Source organism: Petromyzon marinus, chromosome 13 (assembly GCF_048934315.1).
Source record: "Petromyzon marinus isolate PM22_M1 ecotype Great Lakes invasive population chromosome 13, UKy_Petmar_22M1.pri1.0, whole genome shotgun sequence".
Classification (NCBI taxonomy): domain Eukaryota; kingdom Metazoa; phylum Chordata; class Hyperoartia; order Petromyzontiformes; family Petromyzontidae; genus Petromyzon; species Petromyzon marinus.
The window spans coordinates 1,390,526-1,412,187 of NC_133679.1; the positions used below are offsets into that span (position 1 = coordinate 1,390,526).

At 42.5% G+C, this 21,662-nt stretch overlaps 1 protein-coding gene across 16 annotated transcripts in view; it reads right to left on the reverse strand.

The window, feature by feature from the left end:
* The window catches only part of UNC13B (unc-13 homolog B), a 189,003-nt gene that overhangs the window by 15,073 nt on the left and 152,268 nt on the right, over nt 1-21,662 (reverse strand). For 8 of the 16 annotated variants that reach the window (XM_076066785.1, XM_076066789.1, XM_076066784.1 and 5 more), the window contains 9 exons: nt 18,094-18,220; nt 15,831-15,927; nt 13,360-13,503; nt 12,436-12,513; nt 10,779-10,856; nt 8,042-8,074; nt 4,893-4,981; nt 3,672-3,824; nt 2,466-2,595 (listed from right to left, as the gene is read on the reverse strand). In XM_076066785.1, the coding sequence (XP_075922900.1) occupies nt 2,466-2,595; nt 3,672-3,824; nt 4,893-4,981; nt 8,042-8,074; nt 10,779-10,856; nt 12,436-12,513; nt 13,360-13,503; nt 15,831-15,927; nt 18,094-18,220 (929 nt within the window). The remainder of the gene's footprint in view (nt 1-2,465; nt 2,596-3,671; nt 3,825-4,892; nt 4,982-8,041; nt 8,075-10,778; nt 10,857-12,435; nt 12,514-13,359; nt 13,504-15,830; nt 15,928-18,093; nt 18,221-21,662) is intronic. The other 8 variants (XM_076066788.1, XM_076066780.1, XM_032953868.2 and 5 more) reach the window with 3 other exon arrangements.

Consider the following 21,662-nt stretch of genomic DNA (forward strand, 5'->3'; position numbering starts at 1 on the left):
GGTATGCACATGCTAGTGGACCCATAAATAAGTTATATAATCTGTTATTATGAATGGCGTTGACATAGAAACACTTCTTAGAATATAATTGATCTGAATTCCGAATGGTCTGAGTGACACAGTGCGCGCTTTCAGAATGCACGGGTAGAACATTCACAAGTGTGGCTGCTCACTGAGCGTGGAAATGTAACATCAGACCCACGGGGCTCCAAGTTGCCGTTGCTCGTTTTGACATCTCATTAAACATAGCAAAGAACTCAATTGTGTGTCCATTAAGGCCAAAATGGCAGCAATATTCATAAGAGTTTGGGTGCACTTGAGCAGGGGGTGGGGGGGGGGTGAGGAAAACATGGAGTGCAGGTGAGAGGGGCTGACGGGGAGACAGGACGAGGGGGTGGTTTCTCACAGCTGAGCTGCACAATCCCAACAGACAGTAGCCACAAGAGCAGTAGCATGAAAAGCAGCAAGCTTCAAACTAGGCCTCAGACAAACCAGCTGAAGAAGCGGCAACTTCGATCAAAGTTTTCCACATTTTTGGAGCAAATATCAAAAGTTGCACGAATAGTCGGAGTAGCAAAAACTGTGCGTTGCCGTCAAACATTGCCCTTCAAATCGGTCACCATTTGCATAGTACTTAGGAATTTAAAAGGCAATGGTAAAAAAAAAAAACGAACTGCATACTTTTGGCATATATTTCAATTTTATGGCCTTAAGTGTACAATGTATTTGTAGTGGCACAAACAATTATATGCCTCAAAGGCCAAGTGCGATTCGTTTATTTATGTAAAAAGATGCATTTAATTACAAATTAATGCACACATCAGTTAAAGATGGGCTGGTACTAGGCCCTCAAAGCTGAGTATCATCCATCCATGATATAAAGAGTAAGCAATTTTTTTTATCTTGTTCCAAAAACCCGCAAAATTTTGCAAGTGAAGTCAATATTTTAACAAATATCTTAAGGAAAATGTTAAAAAGGACAAAAAGTGTATGAAGTGTACGGCATACACTCAATATAAATAGCTCAGGGGAGCACAGGATTTGATATTGCACATCATAAAAATTAGGTATGAATGTACACAGTGAGTTAAGCCTTTTGGGCATACACAGAATGGCGCACCAGGCCACAAGAGTACACAACGTAGCGCCAAAACACTACACAACGGAGCACCGACAACCATTCAACAGCAGCAACGCTTACACACACCCAGCATGGTTGTACTTACAATCATCTGCCATTCATAACACCGTTCAAGAGCCATTTCAGAAGAAACAAAGAAAATGACATATTTAAGTAACCAGCATGGTGCGTGCGTTTGCATTGAAACCAAGACGCAGCAAAATTGTGATTGTCAACCCTGAGACGATTATGACATCGCCAAACCATCGACTTTTGTAAATCTGTTCATGTAACCTCATTTAGCAACCTAAACCACCACGCTGCTTAGTGTGGATTGGTAGCAATCGTGAAGCAGCGCAATAACAACGTTAACAATATTTGAGTGAGTGCCGAGGCACTCACTCAAGTGCCTCGGCAACTCAAATTTCCTGACTTCACATCCCATCTCAAACATGTGAAGGAGACCCCCCCCCCCCCAGTGGCAGCTGTCCCTGTGTGGCACAAGGCCACTCAGCACTGGCCTGCAAGTACGGGGGGGGGGGGGGGGAAATTGTTGCTACGCTGTAATACCATTTGAGTAGTTGCAGGGTAATGTTTCTGATTTTAAAAGTTACCCGTGTATTACTCAATTTGGATAACGCACAGGAGCATTGCGCCCGGCTGTGAAGCCGCCGCCGCCGCTGCGCTTCACGCGGCGGCGGCGGCGGCGATGGCGGCGGCGGCAAGGTAAGGCAAGGTAAGGCCCACAAAGCCATTTAGCCCTTTTCAGAAGTGACCGAGCCACAATTGATAGCTGAATGAAGTGGCTTATCAAGTAGAAATCTACAGCGGCCAAATACCGTAAACGCATGTTTACAAATGTGGAGGGAAATGGTATGTTCTTATAACAGTGATAAACAGTTATAAAAAGTCAATAAAAACAGGACGTTATTCTCATCAGATTTTTTTTTTACTCTAAATATTCCCTGCGAATTAACAGGACTCTAGGTCACTTGAATTCGATGTATATGGTGGTGTTTGCGATTACTGCAACATAGGTAGCAGGGTTTAAATTGCGTAGCTATATATGCACAATCACACAAAACGGGTCAAGCTTAAAACATGAAGTATCAAAGGCACGTCATCTCATTACTGATCAAGTTGTCTTTCGCGTAGAATGCTCCGATCATGATTATCATTATCACCACTATCACTCTGACACAATCTGCCGCTGCAGTTATCGACAACAACGCCGACGCCATCGGAGACACCGCGACACGGCCCGCGTGGGGGGCCGTGTGGGGGGTCCGCGTGGGGGGCCGTGTCACGGCGCCTGGCCCCCCACGACGCCGGCGGCCGCTCACACACTCACCGTCTGGTCGGTGAGAGGGGGCAGCACGATGAGCTTCTCCATGGTGTTCATCACGATCTTCCACAGCTCCTTCAGCACACGTTTGAGCACCGTTTTCTCGCACACCTTGGCAAACAGGGTCAGGCTGGCAGGCAATGCGGGGGTAGGGGGGGGGGAGATGGGAGTTCGCATAGACAGCACAAATAAAAGCGTTAATGGGTGCAAGAATCAGGGAATATCACAGAGTTTGTATGGATACGAATTGAGAAGCAGCGATAAATCAATACGAAGCTGTAATTCCAGCTGCTGGCTTCCAGGCACAACGACTGAATCTCTCACTCGTGCCCTCAGAAAATGCTCATGTTGGACACGAGTTCACACAGAGACCCATAGACTCACACAGAGTGCCATTGACTCATAGAGACCCGAAGACACACAGAGACCCATCGAGTCACACAGAGGCCCTTAGACTCACACAGAGACCCATATACTCACACAGAGTGCCATTGACTCATAGAGACCCGAAGACACACAGATACCCATCGAGTCACACAGAGACCCATAAACTTACACAGAGACCCATAAACTCTACACTTTCACATTGACCAGACGTGTTGGATGGGTGCAGCCACACTTTTCCACACGACACGTGACCGGCCGATGGACTGTGCGCTGTTCCCATTTATACTGCTGGGTGAACAGCAGAAGCGAGGCTATCTGGGAAACCTGCTCCATTGTGTCAACTGCTGTGATGGAAAACGGAATGGAACTGGCGACCGACATGTTAACTAAGAATTACACCACTGCAGCCCCAATGGGCATAGAGAGTATTCGAGTGTTAATTGGTGTGTACATACCATCAAAGAGTTTGTGACAGGGACAGGAAAGCATTGTGTGTGTGTAAGAGAAAAGTGGTAGGCAGGATAATGAAATTGCAGTTAAATTAGAAAACTATTTTGGGAGAACATAACAGCGCCCAGATAACACGAGAATAATGGGTGATGAATAAGATATATTACATACCGAGATCATTGATATCCATTTCAAATGCCATGGAATATTAATAAAAAATGGTGATCAATTATTTTCAGCCGGTGTTTAACACTTGCCGACTGCATTCCTAAAGGCCCGATGCGAGTGCCATGGGTAAGGTCAAACGGAGGCTGTTTCGGGGCATGCTCAGTTGTGATAACAAGCACACTTACTTTACAGAGCACTTACTTTCCATCCAGCAGGTCCATGAGGGGCCGCAGCATGATGTCGGCATCCTGAGCAGCCGTGTTGCGAGCACTCGACAGCATGTTCCCGGGTCCCTTCACCTGGCTCAGCAACTCTCCCATTGCCTTGACACTCACCTCTATATGCGGCATGAAGCTGGGGTAAAACGGAGGCGAACGCAAATATACAGTCAGTACGAAGATTCCTCCGTATAGCCTTAACAGACTCTTGGGGCAAGTGCTGTTAGCGAGCACCTATGAAGGCCGGAACGGTACACGAGGGGGGTGGGTGGCCAACACCACGCCCGGCCGCTTTTGTCTCCCCAGTGGCGATGTTTACACACCGCACCAAGTACACATTTGAGCCAGAGTCGACCTAAGGGAGGCCCAGGACCGATTCACATAATCGTCACTGGTGTTGGGCGTGAGCGAGAATCAAACGCGGGTCACCAGGTTCGTAGCGCAGCTCGCTAACTGCTACACTACCGCTCCACGGTACAGCTCCAGAGACACACGCACAAACATATATGATGATCTACAGATATAACGATGCATGTCACGTGCACATACGTCGAGACAACTCTGGTAACATGGCTCAGCGGCACCGCGTTTGCTGCTCGTTGCGGAGGTTCACGGTTCGAATCCAGCAGCCGCTCTGGTTAATACTGCGGTGTGGTATTCACCGTAATAAACACTACAATGTTGATTCCGGTCCACCTCCCATAACTCTCTTCGACAGATATCTCCAAATGTTTAGTGAGCTTTTCGTATTTAACTTTGTTTTGTTTGTATATTTTTATGCAGGGCCCAAATCTGCAGCCTTCTCTGTTAGTTCTGAAAACATTTCCTGCATTTCATTGCCAACTGGACGTCGTAATGACCATGTCCCAAGCAAATCTGAGATGGTGACTGTTTTATAGAATAAAATTTAATTAAACTTTCGGAAGATATCTTCTAATGTTATTGCCAACCACGGTGAAAGAAGGTCAACCTGTCCGATTTATCTTTGAATGTGTATATTGGTTTAATATTCATATAACCTTGGTGTGGCTGTTCCATTTTTAGAAAGTTTTTGATAAATTTCAAGTAAATATATATTTAAAATTTAGGCCTTTGTTTGCTAGAGCTGGGATGACTATGCTAATTTCTCATCAGTCGAAATGCTTCATTAGTGGTTTACAAAAGGCGAGACAATGGTGAGTCAAATGTATTTGTGATACGGTACCTGATGCCAAACACGCGGCTCAGCTCATCCAGGACATTGTTGAGCTTCACCTGCAGCTCCTTCAGGTTGTCGCTGGCTTCTGAGTCCAACTGTCAAACAAAAGGGACGATTAAAACACACGCCGCTCATCGGCGATATTTATAATGTCGACGCATTGTTTTTTTCATTACATATGCTCTGAACCACGTAGGCAATTGTGATCTTGTTGGTCAGCCAAAGCGGAAAATAATAAGTTGTTTTTAATTAACAGATATACTACCACGAGCAATGTCCCATGCCCACGTACAGCCAAAACATATCCGGTGCCTTTACAAAATATACATTCTGAATGGCGGTGTCGGGAGTGGATTGCAGAGTACACCATTGTATGGAAGGGCTCTTCTCTCTTAAGCCTATCGATGAAAAGATTACGAATAACCACGGATTACAAAAACTCATTAGCCATGCATCACCATGGTACTTTCACATGTGCATTCAAGGGCACCGTTAGTGACAAAGAGGACACAGGGCGTGCACGCAGGACAGATGATGAATTTCCACATCTCACAACATTATGGCGAGATTTAATGGGTGGAAATACACACACACGTATATATGAAGGTCAACAACAATTGGGAAAAGAACATCAAAAGTGTGCAGGGACATTAATGTTTTTTTTTTAAATAATCTTTATTCCACTGCAGCATTAGTGCACTGAGATAGGACTTTAAATGAGAGCTATCGCAAGGTTGCTATTATGAGTTTCATGTCCTCATAATAACAAAGCAGTCTGACCACCCCTCATATATATTGTACAAAGTAGCTTCAAAGTGTATCTAAAAAAAATCCCCTCAATAACCTAAATAATAATTAGAAAATATGTACTGTATCTTTAAGCAAATAATGTTCAATACGTGCCAAGCGAAGTCTCTTTGCTCTGCGGCCCTTGGTAGTTAATGGCCCAGTGTATCGACAAACAACACGAAGCCTTCCCCTCTGTGCTGGAAATGTTACCCAATTATTATGAAGCTACCTTGTACAGACAGTATGCAACGCCACTCTGAAGCCAAACGCGGGAAAATAATGATAACAGGTATGTAAAGTTTACAGTCAACCCAGAGTGCGCGTGTGTGTGTTTAGATGTGCAAACTAATGTAGCAGTAAATACACCACATACTCAGTGTGTGAACATTCTTTATCTTACACAGGTATATATCGCACTGAATGTGTACAGTCTACACGGTATATAGCATGAGTAAGTGTAGAAGTACAAGTGTCAGTATGCAACATGTTTGACCTTGCAGCCCACATTCACTGCCATTTCTCCTTAAAACTATTCAGCGTTGCTTGAGATGAAAATGCTTGGAAAAGTGCCGTGCATGTCTTTTGTGGAGTGTTGCTGTAGCGTGCCATCTTATGTAGTGATGTAACTGATTTTTTTTCTCACATTGTACCGTTGGGCAGAAACTGCATAGACACTTTCAGCTTAAATAATGCATGTTGAATTTCTCTCGCACAGTACGTAGCCAACCATGTTAATTGGAGGTGCAGGAAAAATATAATTTAAATATCGAAACAATACCTGAAGTTCCTCATGGAAGAACAATAAGATTTAAGCCTGTTTTTGGTATAAATATATTTTGCTTCTATGATGATATTAATTATTTAATACAGCAATGCAATATTACTCAATAAAACTAAAATATTTGGTACAAAATATTCAATTAAATTATTTGTTTTATCTCAAAGGTTTTTATATCGCCAGTACACTATTTTAACTTATGGCCTACAAACGCTTTTATCGCATTACGTCAAAGTACTCTTTGCTGAAACAAAATAATTTTCCACCATGTGCCACTATCGACATCATCACCACTGCGAGTGCACAGCGCATGGGGTCGCGGGGATTAATGTTGGAAGGAAGTGGAGGAAGGAAAAGTGAACTTTAGGAAGGGAAAATCATCTAAGGCAGGCAATGTAGTTGTCATTGCAGATTCTGGAGTACTGAGAAACAACTGGCATTCTCACACCCACTACTTTGTGCTGCATTTTGCTCTCTAACCGTGGATCAACAAATAACACGCAAGTGCGTGTAAGGTTTCTATTTACAAAAAGGGCTTCATAATGCTAACATTCTGCAGTGGGGTTCTGTTTTAGACTGGGCTCACACTGGGGATCACTTACTGCATGCAACTTAAGGTAATGGACACTTAAGTCTCACTAAAAAGACTTCATGGGGTGTGAATTAATGTGTCTTGACATTTAGAAGCTATAAGTAAATGTTAAGTGACCTGCCAGTTGATCAGGGTAGAATTAATAGTAACTGCTTGGGAATCTAGTCATGGTATTGTTTACTGGAAACGAGCACATCTGGAGATGGCTCACACAATAATGATGTTCAAGGTCATCAAATTGGTTCCTCCTTCTCCATGATCAGAAACAAAACAATATTTTTGGTACAATTTAAGACCTCTCGAGTCCACAGCGGGCTTCCTTCCGGGAAGCATCTACATGCAAACTGTGTTGCCAACAGTTTGTATGCAGATGCGTCACGTTTGATTTGCTATTCGAGTTAGGAGCCACTGCCCTAGATTAATGCTGACTTGTGGATTTCCCAGGAAGTAACACTGGACTTTTGATTTAAAGCTTTCGTGACTGCAGGGATTCATATTCTTGGTTCTTTCGGTAAAGTCACGTAGAAGGGAAACAACAAGAAAATTAGAAATTTTCTTGTTGTGGTTTTCACACCTGATGATGATTGCTTGTGTTGCGGTCGAAACGTCGTGAGAATTTTATTGTTTTATATTTTTATTATTTTCTTGGTTCCCTTCTACGTGACTTTACCGAAAGAACCAAGAATACAACACTGGACTTGTTTCAAGTATCCCAGGTCGAGAAGCACCTGCGGTTTAATTCTATAGCGTGTGTAGTCCATGGCTGGAGATTACTGGAAGAGCAATTGTGAATCTGTTCCAACCAGCAACTGGAAGAACATTTTACAATAATCTATCGTATTAATCAATGATTGTAAACTACGATTTTCTAATATGGAGCTAATCTGACCATCTGAAAAAAATGCAAGCTTTCACAAAGTTGGGTTTGTGTGACTATGCCTCTGCAGTATCCTGGGCGTGCAAGACTAAGGTGGCCAGGGCCAGAGAGGTAGAGACCTTATCAATTCCATACAGCACGGATTTCACCTCCTGAGAAAGGCCCCCGATGGACAGAGACAAAGACAGGACAAGGAGCAGTGTGTTAAAAGCAACGTACAGCAAACACGAAATGCCGATGCAGCACGAGACATCGCACACAGCAGACGATGCAGTGGGGGTTATTTATGAGCCTATTATCTTTAAACGCGTTTCTTTGTTACTATACAGCACACGCTTTCTCATGGCCAGGATTTTATAATTGCTTTTGCAAACTACAAACAGACATCCAGATGTGTATGCAAACCGACTCTCAGATGCACACAGAAAAACACAAATATACACGAGTTAGTGCTTAAGCCAAAAGGAAACGCAGACCAGAAATACTAAAACATCTACTTCCTTCGATTTTTTCCTATTTGTTGTGAAAGTTGAAAACACAATTTTATCTCTTTTTTTTATTGAGGTAATGTTTTTATGCAATAAAAGATTTTGATTAACGGTGTTGTATGGCAATAAAAAAGGTAGAATATAGCTTATATGAAGCCCTTTGAGGGCTGGTAAGAGCAAAGTTACCAAATTTATGGTAATACGTAAAAACATTGTATTATAATGCATGATGGAAAGTCATCCTTTGACAAACTTACCTTTTCTACAATCACAAAAAGCTCCCTATGGTGTAACATTTCAAAGGCACTGTCTGGTTGGGCCATGCAACCTGCAGGGACCCTGAGCCTCTCGGTTTATATAAATAATAGCGCAAACTGGCATGGGCAGCAGGTGCACCTCACTTCCTCCGCGACGAAAATACTTTTGGATAAGAGATTAAATGAAAACTGAAATGACTCTCTGATGCGCCGCACGTAAGCCCAGAGAGAGCCCCACATATCTAGGCGGGGCGTGACGCTTCAAGAATGGTGCGTGACAGAGCGCGTCACATCGTTCACTCCGGAGGACATCGTCGCGAGCGACTCAATAAGCTTTAAGAGTTACGTGACGGCGTGTCAATTAAGCGGCGTGCACACACACGTGCACACAGACACGTGCATATGCACACATTTTAATGGGCAGTTACCAAAATATTATTTCTGCAAAATGTGTGTTAATATTGCAGAGTGCACAGTTCGGTAAGCGCTTGCAACCGTGCGTTGTACGGCTATGCATACCGACGCACGTTCATGTGCATATCGTACCAGTTGCACATGGCAATTACGCATGATCTTTTTTACGAAGTCATAACATATATTACATCTCAAGAGAGTACACACGCGAGGGAATATCAGGCCTGGTGAGGAGAGCCTGGTGGGGAGTAACTCAAGAAGTGGGACAGAAGGGGCATAAAGGGGGGAGATGTAGCGCAGAGGGAAAGGCACACCAGATGGTCAAGGCATGGGACCGTGCAAAAAAATTAGTTTTGAGGGAGACCACCGTAATTTATATGTAAGAGAATAAACAGCATCAAATTTTTATTTAAAGCTTTCGTGACTGCAGGGATTCATTTTCTTGGTTCTTTCGATAAAGTTACGTAGAAGGGAAACAATAAAATAATAAAAATACGTGACTTTACCGAAAGAACCAAGAATATGAAACAGCATCAATTTAAATCACAGAGATCATAATAATAATAAATGGAGGCAAAAGTGACGCAATATGCAAAATTGGTGAGACTTTATAGATGCGTGTGGCCTGGTGGAGAAGTAGTCAAGAGTGTCTGGGCCGCAGTTGGGTGGTTGTGTGCAAACCCTAAGCTGGTGGTTAACGAAGCACTCCATCTCTGCAGGTTGGTCAAAACGAACGCCACCGCATGGCAAGTGAGCAGTGGTGATTCTATGGAATGAGCCGATGGCGGCATGCGAAGGAGAATCTTCGGTGCGACCAGCAGGAGAGCAACACCGCCACCGCCGCCGCAAATCTTGCTTGAGAAGGAAGCCACCGACTATTTTTAGTGGCATGGATGAGAAGTCTGGCAGCAGCTTTCTGGATATGAGCTCAAATTTAGAGGAGAGATTTTGCAAGGGCATTAGTGAGAGTGATTATAATCAAGGTGAGAGGTGATGAAGGTGTGAATACTGGTTGTAGCAAGGGAGGAGACAAGCAGTTGGCAGATGTAGATGGTATTATTATAGTTTAAGTGCTTATACAGCATTGTGAGACATGTATGGAGAGCAGCTCCTCTTCAAATACGATGCCTTGGTAATGACACGAGGTCTTAATAATGGAGTATTCTAAGGTAATTGGAACTTCATAGTTTTATATAATAAGGAAGACTTTATATCAATCAGCAATACATTATAAAGTATTTTTGTTTATTTTTTTATTATTTTAATTTTAAATGTTATTTGATTATTTTTATTTTCTATCTACGAGACTTTACCGAAAGAACCAAGAATATACATTATTAAGTAGTTTTATTACATGCATAATATTCGATTTTTACCAGATCACTGAAATAGACATCACTCTTTTTTAATGGTTACTATCTGGTACTTTCCACCACACTTCTCTGATGACCAAAAATCCCTCCCCCCAAAATCGTTGGAGAATATTTAACATCTAACAACACTGGGCGCCTCCATGGGCAAATTCAACGACCAGCACGTGTGCAATACACCACCTCGCTGCGTAGGGACACAAAGCTGCCATTATGTGGAGAGACGTAAATCTACACAACATGAAGTCACATCGTGCAACAGTCAATCCTCCAGAGCCACTGGGGCCCGTTGGAGAGAGACGATCAGGGCAGCTGGGTGGTACGTACCTCCTTGCCACCCATGGCTTCAAACATCTTCTCCAGCTGCACTCTCAGCTGCTGGATGTTGTTCATCAGGATGCATGGCTGGACATGAAAAAAAAGACATACACTGTGAATTAACTGTGAACATTTCCAAACGGAAGTAATTTGTATATTTGATATGCTGTTGTGAAGTATTATGGGTAATAAATAAAACAGATGCTCGTCTCTCTACTAGGCCTCGGCAAGGTAAGGTAAAAGGTAAAAACGAGCCTATCTTTACCCTACATTTACCCTACCTTTTATCTTACCACAATACAATCACTCTACCCTACCTTTTACCCTTCAGCAGGTAAGGTAAAAGGTTCAAAGCAACGAGCCTACCTTTACCCGACCTCTTACCCTTACCCCAAACAAATTACCCGATTACAGGGTAATTACTGGGGTACTACACATGAAAAAGGTTTATAACAGGTAAATGCTAGGTAGAGTGCTTTATTCATATAGCATACTCTCGATTATTCCAATTTTACACGCTTTCTTTAAACTCACTCTGTTGTTGTTGTCGTTGTATCCTTAAATCTTGTAACTCAATTTTAACCCACTTCCCAATGTGGTTTCGACTGCAAACTTGGTATATTTATGTCATACTGATGACAATTCTATATTCTATCATAAAAAAATATATATATTTTAAAACATTATTTTTTACGTTATGTTTTGGCTTGGGTCTAATTGTTCACTGTCAACTGACGTTGGCTGTAATTGCCCACGGTCCCTTACGTTATGGCAAGCTTCGGGGCCACTTCCTGGAGTCGTGGAGTTCTGCCATTACTCGTACAGTACATTTCATTAAAGCGTGTTTTTAAAAGTTTTTTAAAAAAGTATCACTTATTAAATGGAGGCCACGGACTGCGCCACGGAGCTTTTAGCAGTAAACAAGGCACCGTATTTATCGGGTAATACTTCGCGCTACCTTTACCCTACCGGGTAATTCTTCCGAGCTACCTTTACCCTACCCTTTACCTTACCCCTTGGCATGTCCACACCTTTACCCTTTTACCCGGTAAAGGTAAATTACCTTCCCTTGCCGAGGCCTACTCTCTACGCAAAAAAAACAAGATGTCTGAGTTGAATTAGCCTACGGCCTTTCCAGCATATTATCCAGTACGATTTGTTTAAGAAAAGTCTGGACTAGTTTAACATTTTGCATCTCACTGGCAAATGGTCTGGAAAACCCATAGGGCGACAGAATAAATAACGTGGAGAGACAAACAGGGCTCTGTTGATGTATTTTGCGTGTATATTTCTTCAACTGTTCTCGATGCGTCATACATTGTAAGTGCTCAGGGCAGACACAGAAATGAGGGGCTGCATTCCTGCAATAACTCTATACACCCAACACATCCTGGACTTCGAATATCTGCATTATTTAGACTTGTGCTCAAACAATGAATGCATTGTATATTAATCAGGCCAAGACACTGACTGCATACGCAATTGCACTGAACCACGTAGCTATAATTCCAGCAAAAGATAACTAAAACTCCAAACTCTGCAGAAGCATGGAGCAGATAAGAGTTGAACACATTGTTACAGTGCTGTCTACCAAGCCGCCCTGGAACCCAATTATGAACGCTGTCCCAGGATAGCATTGGATTAAAGTGGCAGGAAGGATAGATACCACTTTTTCTTTGGAGCAGTAGGACTGAAAATCCTTGGATATTATATCAGCATACTGTAGCAGCACCTTCCCGATAGTCTGCGAAAGATACAAAGAAGACGGGTGAAGTAATGCACAACCTTTCTACATTGAAACAGTTTCTCAAGTCACAAAAACATGCATTACGATATAACCGTCCATGTGGGTAAAAACATTCCCTGCTTTAAAAGTAGTTTATTTGAAATGAGTAAAACAAAGTTTCCTTTAGCAATGCAGTTACCACCAACATGAACGTAGACAGGATGGCATTAGAAGTGTTTCAGATAATAAAATAATAATTAAATAACAATTACAATAATGACTAAATAAAAAAATATTATATAATGTGCGCATAATGAAAATAGGTATAAATAATAGAAATAATATTAAGTAAATTCTATAAAATTTAATTAAGCTAATAATAATTAAATACGTAATGTGACCGATATGAAGTCACCCCCTGTACTCTACCTCCAGGCAAGCTGTGCCACTGGACAATTCTACGACGTTGCTCGGACAACTGGACGCGGGCCAAACGTACGTGCAGCGTTATTTGAAACACACATTTGGAGATTGTTGCAGAATCGTGTTTTTTTTTAACATTGCATCATTAATTTGAGAGCAGCATTTTAAGTTGCATGGTTTAGAAATCAAAAGCCTGGCAAAGAAAAACAATATTTGTGAAATTGCAAATTCAATAAGTATTTAATTAAGTGTGCGTACAGAGGACAATATGAAATTGATCACTGTCGGTGCAAAGTGTTTTATAAAATACACAGAATGGGGCCTCAAACACAAGTGCCACCGATAAATCTCTGTAGCCGAGAGAAAAAATATACAACATGGACATTGAGACATGGACATGCGGGCTCTTGAATCAGCACCAAAGGCAGTGGTGGGTTTTACCCTTGCAAAGCGGCGCATGTAGTGCCCCACGATCTTAGGGTCAGGGCATTCCAGCTTCTTGATGATCTCAAAGCTCTGGTTGAGCTGCGTGAACACATCTACCACCGAACACGAGAAGAGGGCATGCTCTGATGTCTGCTGGAACTGTTGGGGAAGACAAAATAAAAACATTTGCGTCATTCAGCGTAGGGGATACCGCGAGAGAAGCATCTAGTGTTTCCGTGCAGTATTCCTCAAGGGGGTAGGGGATGAGGAGGGAGACAGTGATCGTGTAATATATCGAACTACCCCCACAATGTTGGTATTCTGCATTCAAACCTGGGCAGCCCGATGAGATTAAATCACATTTCACAACTTGGCAAGGAGATGAGCATGGCTCCGTCACCAATTCATGGACAAAATCTGCATTGATAACCTCAACATTTGGAGTAGGTGATAGGAGTAGTAAAATAAAAGGTAAACTTGTTTTGAATGAAAAATCTGCCAAAAAATAGAGACATCAATTTGGAACTTACTTAAGTTCTATACTCCTGAATTTATTGTGAATAAACACAATAAGTGTTCCAATTTAATAGGAGATTCAAAGGGACCTTTTTATCCAACTGTGTTTGGAATACGAAACTGAAAGAGACAAATGGTGGAAGCCGAATGAGCATAGCTCATGGCTTTAGTCAGTATACGCGCTTGATTGAGCAGTTAATAAAGCGTAGCGAGCATTAAAGGCGAGCGAGCAATAACATCGACGGTCTTTTATGAATCTCGAGCGAGAAAAGCATTGCAAAAGGTCAGCTATACAAGATGAAAGGAGCTGCTAATATAGAGAGGATGCTGCACCTGACAGAATAAAGAGATGAGAGGCACGGCGTTGGAAATTAAGGTTTGACACGTGCGAGCGCGGATGGCATTTTCATGAGTAAAGTGTCATGTAGCAGTGGACCGAGAATGGCTGATGCTGAGTATTGTACACGCCTGCGTTAACGTTACCAATGGAGAGCAGTGTTGCTGCAGTGGATCGTAAACTACACTGTGAACCCGTGACCCGAGTTAAATTCCCGGCAATGGCTCAGACCAGTGGCGAGTGTTATCCAAATTGATCAATGGATATAAAATTCACAAACCAGCGGCGAGTGTTATCCAAATTGATCAATGGATATAAAATTCACAAACCAGTGGCGAGTGTTATCCAAATTGATCCCTGGGTATAAAATTCACAAACCAGTGGCGAGTGTTATCCAAATTGATCCCTGGGTAAAAAAATTCACAAACCAGTGGCGAGTGTTATCCAAATTGATCCCTGGGTATAAAATTCACAAACCAGTGGCGAGTGTTATCCAAATTGATCCCTGGGTATAAAAATTCACAAACCAGTGGCGAGTGTTATCCAAATTGATCCCTGGGTATAAAATTCACAAACCGATGGCGAGTGTTAGCCAAATTGATCCCTGGGTATAAAATTCACAAACCAGTGGCGAGTGTTATCCAAATTGATCCCTGGGTATAAAATTCACAAACCAGTGGCGAGGGTTATCCAAATTGATCCCTGGGTATAAAATTCACAAACCTGAGCGGTGAGGTACAGTAAAACCGCCCATGGTCAACATGGCGGGGAGGCTGCTATCTGGTTTGACAAGGCGAAGTATATTATTATTAAATATAATTTACATTCACATTAATAATGGCAGGCTTTCATTAATGAGTAGTTTATTTATAAATATAAGTAGTTGGAGATAAGCTAACTGCTGATATGTAGGACAAGTAATAAAGATGTATTTTCTTTAGTCTGTGTGAGTAAGTGGTGCCATTTATTATGCTGTAGTAAGTTTACAGAGATTTGCATAAACATTACTAACAACGCTGTTGAAGATGATTTACTTGACCAAAGGACAATATTTGCCATGCGCATTGGCATAAAACTTAACATATTTATAAGCATAACTCAGTCATCTTAAAAATATATAGTTATATTAATTGTTCCCCAAAATTCCATTAATAATACGGACTGCTTTTTGTATTTTGTTTGTTGTCCTTTCCCCGCACCTCCGATTAGCACGGTTGGCTATGTATGGTGCTAAAGAATTTCAACATGCGTAGGTACAAGCTATCACCTTCTTTCATATGGCACGGAGAAATTAGCAATGCTATGTATGGATATCGAGGTTCTGAAGCCATTCAACAGTCTCTGCGGAGGCTCAGTGCATGCAATAATAAGTTACTGTTGCATCGGTGACTCATTACACAGAAGACAAAACTGAATTACAATATGTATTATATTCATATAGTTCCGCTAACGTGCGCAACAGCGACTGTGGACCCATTTTTATGGGGGGTGGCGGGGCGGGAGGGGGGGGGGCAGGGGCGGGGGGAGCCCGCGGCATGTTGGGAGCTCTGTTTGTGCGCCACAGCGGATTCTGCAAACTACGGTGGGAGCCGAGCGGTGGCGACGGGCAGCGCGGACGGGGAGGGAGGCTTACGCCGTCCTTCTTGTCACGCTCCAGGGCGCCGTGCAGGAACTCCAGGGACACGTCCTCGTTCTCGTTCAGCCACTGCAGCACAAACGGCTCGAACCACCTGCAGGCGCAGCCACATGCACCCACAAAGATTCCCCCTCTAGCCTTTCACAGACTGTTGGGGAAAGTGCTGTCAAGCGAGCAGCACCTCTAAAGGCCGGCATGGCACACGAGAGGGTGGTATGGGCAACACCACGCCCGGCTGCCTTTGTCTCCCCAGCACACTAACCGCTACGCTTCCACTTGTGTTTTCCTAGCATGGAGCACAATATCCTACATGCAACAGAATACAATTTGAATGCATCAAGTGTCTACATTGCACCGTATCTCAATCAGAATAAGCAAGTAATTTCCTGCTCAAATGAGCATTGAAGCATTGCTCATCCCCCGTTTATGGCCCTGAACCAGTGGTGGAAATTCCACATTAGTATGGAAGGGATGACTCTATCCATAGGACAACTGCTTTTCCACGTACGTGGTATCTCAATAATGTGTACAAGAGAGAGGCAGGCACATGGAGGTCATTTGTTTAAAGAGGGACTTACTTTTCCAGAGGGGACGGAGTGAGGAGCAGAAGTACAAGAAGCAGGTGGCAAGTGAGATGACAATGGGTGAAGGTGATGAAGGTGATGAAGGTGATGAAGGTGATGAAGGTGATTAAGGTGATTAAGGTGATGAAGGTGATGAAGGTGATGAAGGTGATGAAGGTGAAAATGACACTTCACGGGGAGAGCCAATCAAGGCAGCAAAGAGATAGGTTTTGAGATAGCAAGGCATATGAGAATAATTATATGGAAATTGTACATTATTGCTATGAAATACAATTTATTTTACCAGCAGAAACCCCTTTGCCACAAATCTACCAGATGGACAGCGCTCCAGAACCCAACACTTGCTGCTGGGACTTCCCACTGTTAATTTTAAGAGTCTATCTGGCACACTGCAGGCAGTGTAGTCTCGTCGTGCATGATATTGTTTCACTTCATACACCATGTCATTTGTAATACCCCGAGAGCTGAGCAAGGACAAACAGATCAACTGTCGGATTCTTTTCAATGATTGGAGATCATTAAACCGAGCATACGTGAGAATGCATACACAGAATTACACAGTAAATCAAAACTCTAACACCGTGCCTGGGAAGGGATAGGTTAGTACATTAACGTAACACTACCCCATGGAACCACCTGATTACATCGTGCCATCATATTCTGCGTTGCTGTGCGGCGGCGCCATGGTAGGCCATTGTGTTCCTGCGTCACGGTCCAAATTCGAAAAAATATATACCTGCAAATGACTCAATTGGGATTACACGCAGAAACATCACCCCTGACCGTGAAACTACTGCCGACTGTGAAACATTAGCGCCTCTCTTCGTGGAAGCCTTGCGCTATAATAATTTAGCAGAAGTACCAAATAATAATAATAATCATAACCGTTTATCTTCTTTGGTTCTTTCGGTAAAGTCACGTAGAATGAGAATAAAATAATAAATTGATAAAATAAAATAATACAATAATATTCTCACGACGTTTCGGCCACAACACAAGCGGCCTTCACCAGCGCTGTCCTACCAGACAGTCTCGTCCCTTCACCTGATGAAGGCCGCTTGTGTTGTGGCCGAAACGTCGTGAGAATATTATTGTGTTATTTTATTTTATCAATTTATTATTTTATTCTCATTCTACGTGACTTTACCGAAAGAACCAAAGAAGATGAATCATTGCAGTCACGAAAGCTTTAAAATCGAAATATAACCGTTTATCATTACATGACAGTAGTGGTGGAGCAGGAGTGGAAGATGTCAGCCTTCACGTGGCCCACTCTGTTAAGTGAGAAATCACGACGAATGCCATCAACGCGGCTACCGAACATCGATCATCGGTCTCCCAGTCTCCAGAGCAACAACAACACAAGCCACGCCAACGGCACTCTTCAGGGCCAAACAAAGACAGCGCGCCAGATAGGCCCTGGGACAAGGATCATCCAAATGAACATTGAGAGACTCTCCCGGGTGAACCGTGAGTATCTCGCGATCATAACGAACACACCTAACATTGATGTCCTGACGCTCCGAGAAACCCACGTCTTTGGATGCCCTACATGCCAGTCGCTATCACATGCACGAATACACAACCTCACGAAGAGCCATAATCCCCCCACCCTCCACAGTGGCGGAGCAGGTATGTGGGCGAGAACCACAATGTAGAAGGGAAGGGACACTCACACTGGGTATTCGGGCACCTCTCCCTTGATGGCCGGCAGGTCCCGCACATACTCGTTGTAGAGCCATTTCACTTTGAAGTGCAGGTTCATGTAGTCGGCACTCTTGCACTGCCCGTTCTTGCTGTGCTCTGCAGACACACGGAGAGACCTCGCTTGCTCAAGCTGCAGGAGAACGAAGCGTGTGCCAGTACGTGTGCACACAAAAGGGCGATTTAAAATATTAAGTGGTGAGCAGTAAAAACATATAAAGTACACACTTCGTAAAATATGAACCGGCTAGCGGTAAACATATATATCTAATTTTATAATGTAGAGATTTAACAGCACCACCTTACAATTGCGTTAAAATGTAACAGCAAATATACAGGGCTTGAACAGTTTGATGCCTGGACAAGCGTTCATGTTTCACACATTACAGTCTCATGGTAAACGAATGGCATTGCCTGCGTTTTACAGCACAGTCAATTAATGACCACTTTGCAATTAGACTTCAGTAAATATATATGTACATGGATACTGCAGATAATAAGTCCACTCCAGATAACACACATATTCAAAATAACACAGGGCTTACTTGCACCTGTACCGAACTTCTTCTGACACCACTTGCTCCCACACATCTGCACCGTCTTTATCGCCTTGCATGTGTTTATGTCACCGTTAGACTAATATATAGCGCTTACGTGCGCCTGTACCTGACTTTTCACGGCACTGTAACTGTTCTTGACTTGCCCGTGTTTCGTTATGACCGTTAAACACCTATCGTTTGTGAGTTGTGCAGTATTATTTAAGAACCCTGCACTCACTCTCTGCAATGTTGACGTTTTTGTCTTTGGTTTGTATTTACTGAGCACACGCATCACGGATCTCCCAGGTAACTGGCTAAACGGGACCATCTATGTAACAAATCATATAAACTTACACAAACTTCAAACGGACATGATGCCCTACAACAAAATATACAACACTCAAAGAATGCAATCAATCAATATTCACTTGGTACATGACTTTAAACATTATAATCCGTGATGGCGTGCCGTAAAAACGTGTTTACATTTTAGAATGGCCCTCGAATATTACTTCATGTAATGCTGAGTATCCTGAACCTATATCTAATCTTTAAGCCCCACACACAAAAGCCTCGTCTGAGTTCAATCAGCCAAAAGTTTTCCGATTCATTACTCTACTGAATGACAGTAGTGTACGCCTCTCTGAATCAGTTATTTTTGACAGGCAACAGTACAGAGTGAAAACAAAATGCTTCACATACACATACAGATTCATATTATAAATATATTAAGCGCCAAACACAAAGTTTGTCCAGTAAATTGCTGTCACAATTCTAAATAGGTTAATTGTGCAGAAATCGTCCTCCAGTAACACTTGTATCTCCGAAAAGTCTCTGCGGGAGGTGCCAGAGATTATGAGCCTTTTGTAATGACACCAAAACAATGCCATCTGGGCAATGCCTAGGGCTGAGGATTTGCAACATGACATTTAAAAAAAAAATTAAAAGCCTTGAACAGATGGATAATACATTTAAGGTGGTGTGCAACGTGAGTAATGCGAGAGTCCATTGCTTCCTGCTATAAATGTTTTCAGTGTATTTAATTCACCATATTAAGACAATGGGTGAAGTGGTGATGAGTTGGTCAGCGGCACTGTTTTATTGAGTTGGAAAGCTGAGTTTAATTCCTGGTCAGTGATATCTGAACTGGTCCAACTGACCAGCATGGTGAAGTATAGTCAAACAAACCCCAATAACTGACACTGTGTGAGAAAGGGCTTCATTTCGCAGGCGATTGACAAAAGGCTGTATATTATTATATATATTTCATGAAAAAAACAGTTGTTATTCTTTATACATTTTTATCAATACCGGTAAATGCGTGAGAAGGGCATATTGGTGGCTGCTGATTTGAGTTTATGAATGAATGGAAAGGTACTCGGCTCTCATCAACATCCAATGTAATCACTTTCATATGATATGAATGTGTTCAAAAGAGGTGTCAACCCGAAAAATCTCATCTATTTGATTCCCTGCCACCAGTTGATTCAAAAATCATTAGATTCGTTTCACCTCGGTATAAAATGCAGTCCAGTGGCGTGACACATGACAAATAGTCACGGAGATATTGGACATTTTGTTGAGAACCTCTTTGGAGGGAGAGATATCTCAACGTCAAGTACTGAGGGTGTATGCTGCTGATGAACCATTATGGGACAGCTGTTAATTTGTTTAAGTAGCTGATTTTTTGCTGAATAATCTTGACGTTTAGTGGCAAGGACCCTTTCACGGTCTTCAAATTATAGTTTTTGTATCCAGCTTATCGTCTGCATACAGTAAACAATACTCATAATGCTGTCAGGCCACTCGTTGTTGATGCCCAACATTGTAACTGCTAACAGAGAATTTTTTTAAAGAATAAGCTAATAATTGTATTCATAAATGTCACGAAAGAAAATTTAACTAAATGTTTGATTTATCAACACGGCATGAATGCCCATATAAATAGACATGACCGTCATATGCAACCCACGGTAATACAGTAATACACCGCTTTACGTCGCGGACGCATTTCTGAAAGGTGCGACGACTAATATCAAAACAACATAAATCAATACTCTTTGCATAAATATAAACATAAATCAAAGCGATTTAAAGGGTAGGTGGTGGAAGAGGTGAAAGCTGAGAGGCGATGGATGACGAGAAAGGACAGACAAATGCTGCCAGCGACGTGAGTGTGTGGGGTTGAGGCGACGCAAATCCGGTAACGGTGTTAATAATAACGTAACGACGTATTTGCGGAACGAGGTCCAAGGGCGAGACGCAAATCGGAGTATCGCCGTATTGCTGCATTGACGTCACTGCATTCGCGTGGTCACAGACACCAACGTGGCATGAACCCTCTGCCGTGTGCTCTGACAAGTGCAACCCCCACATGCACTGGATTCTCTACTGCATGTGGTGACACAGCAAGCAGCTGGAAAATTCAGCTATTTTTTGCAACATCTGGCACAAACATTCCACAGTCTTGGAGAAGACGATGCAAATATTCTGGTAAATTAACAAATACATTTACTCAACTAGAAGAGGTTTTTTTGTCCCCCTTCAGGGATAGTCTAACAAAGGAAAGTTGAGCAGGAAAGGAACTTACAAATGACATCAACTTCTACAGGTATCGTGCAGAACACCTGTGGTAAGGTTAGGTAAGGAGTAGCAGCACAACATACACATATCCCATGATCTCCATGAATGAGGCCTGGTAAACGTCTCGTTAGTTTGGTGCACTCTTGTATTTATTTGGCGTATGGGCAGCCCAATATTTGATGGTGTCTGCCTAGTAAAAAAAAAATGCACATGAGAAGTTAGGTTAGCTTTAAATGTATTTAAACCAAATAAATGGCTATGCCTATGAATTTGGAAAGGAGTATATGTTTGGTTGTGGGAATTGAGATTTAAATTCACCATGCTAAACATCCACCAAACATTTGTCATCAACTATGGAAGTGACAAGTTGCTTAGTATTTCCTGATCATAAACGTACCGCCAAATTGTCCTCTAAAGGT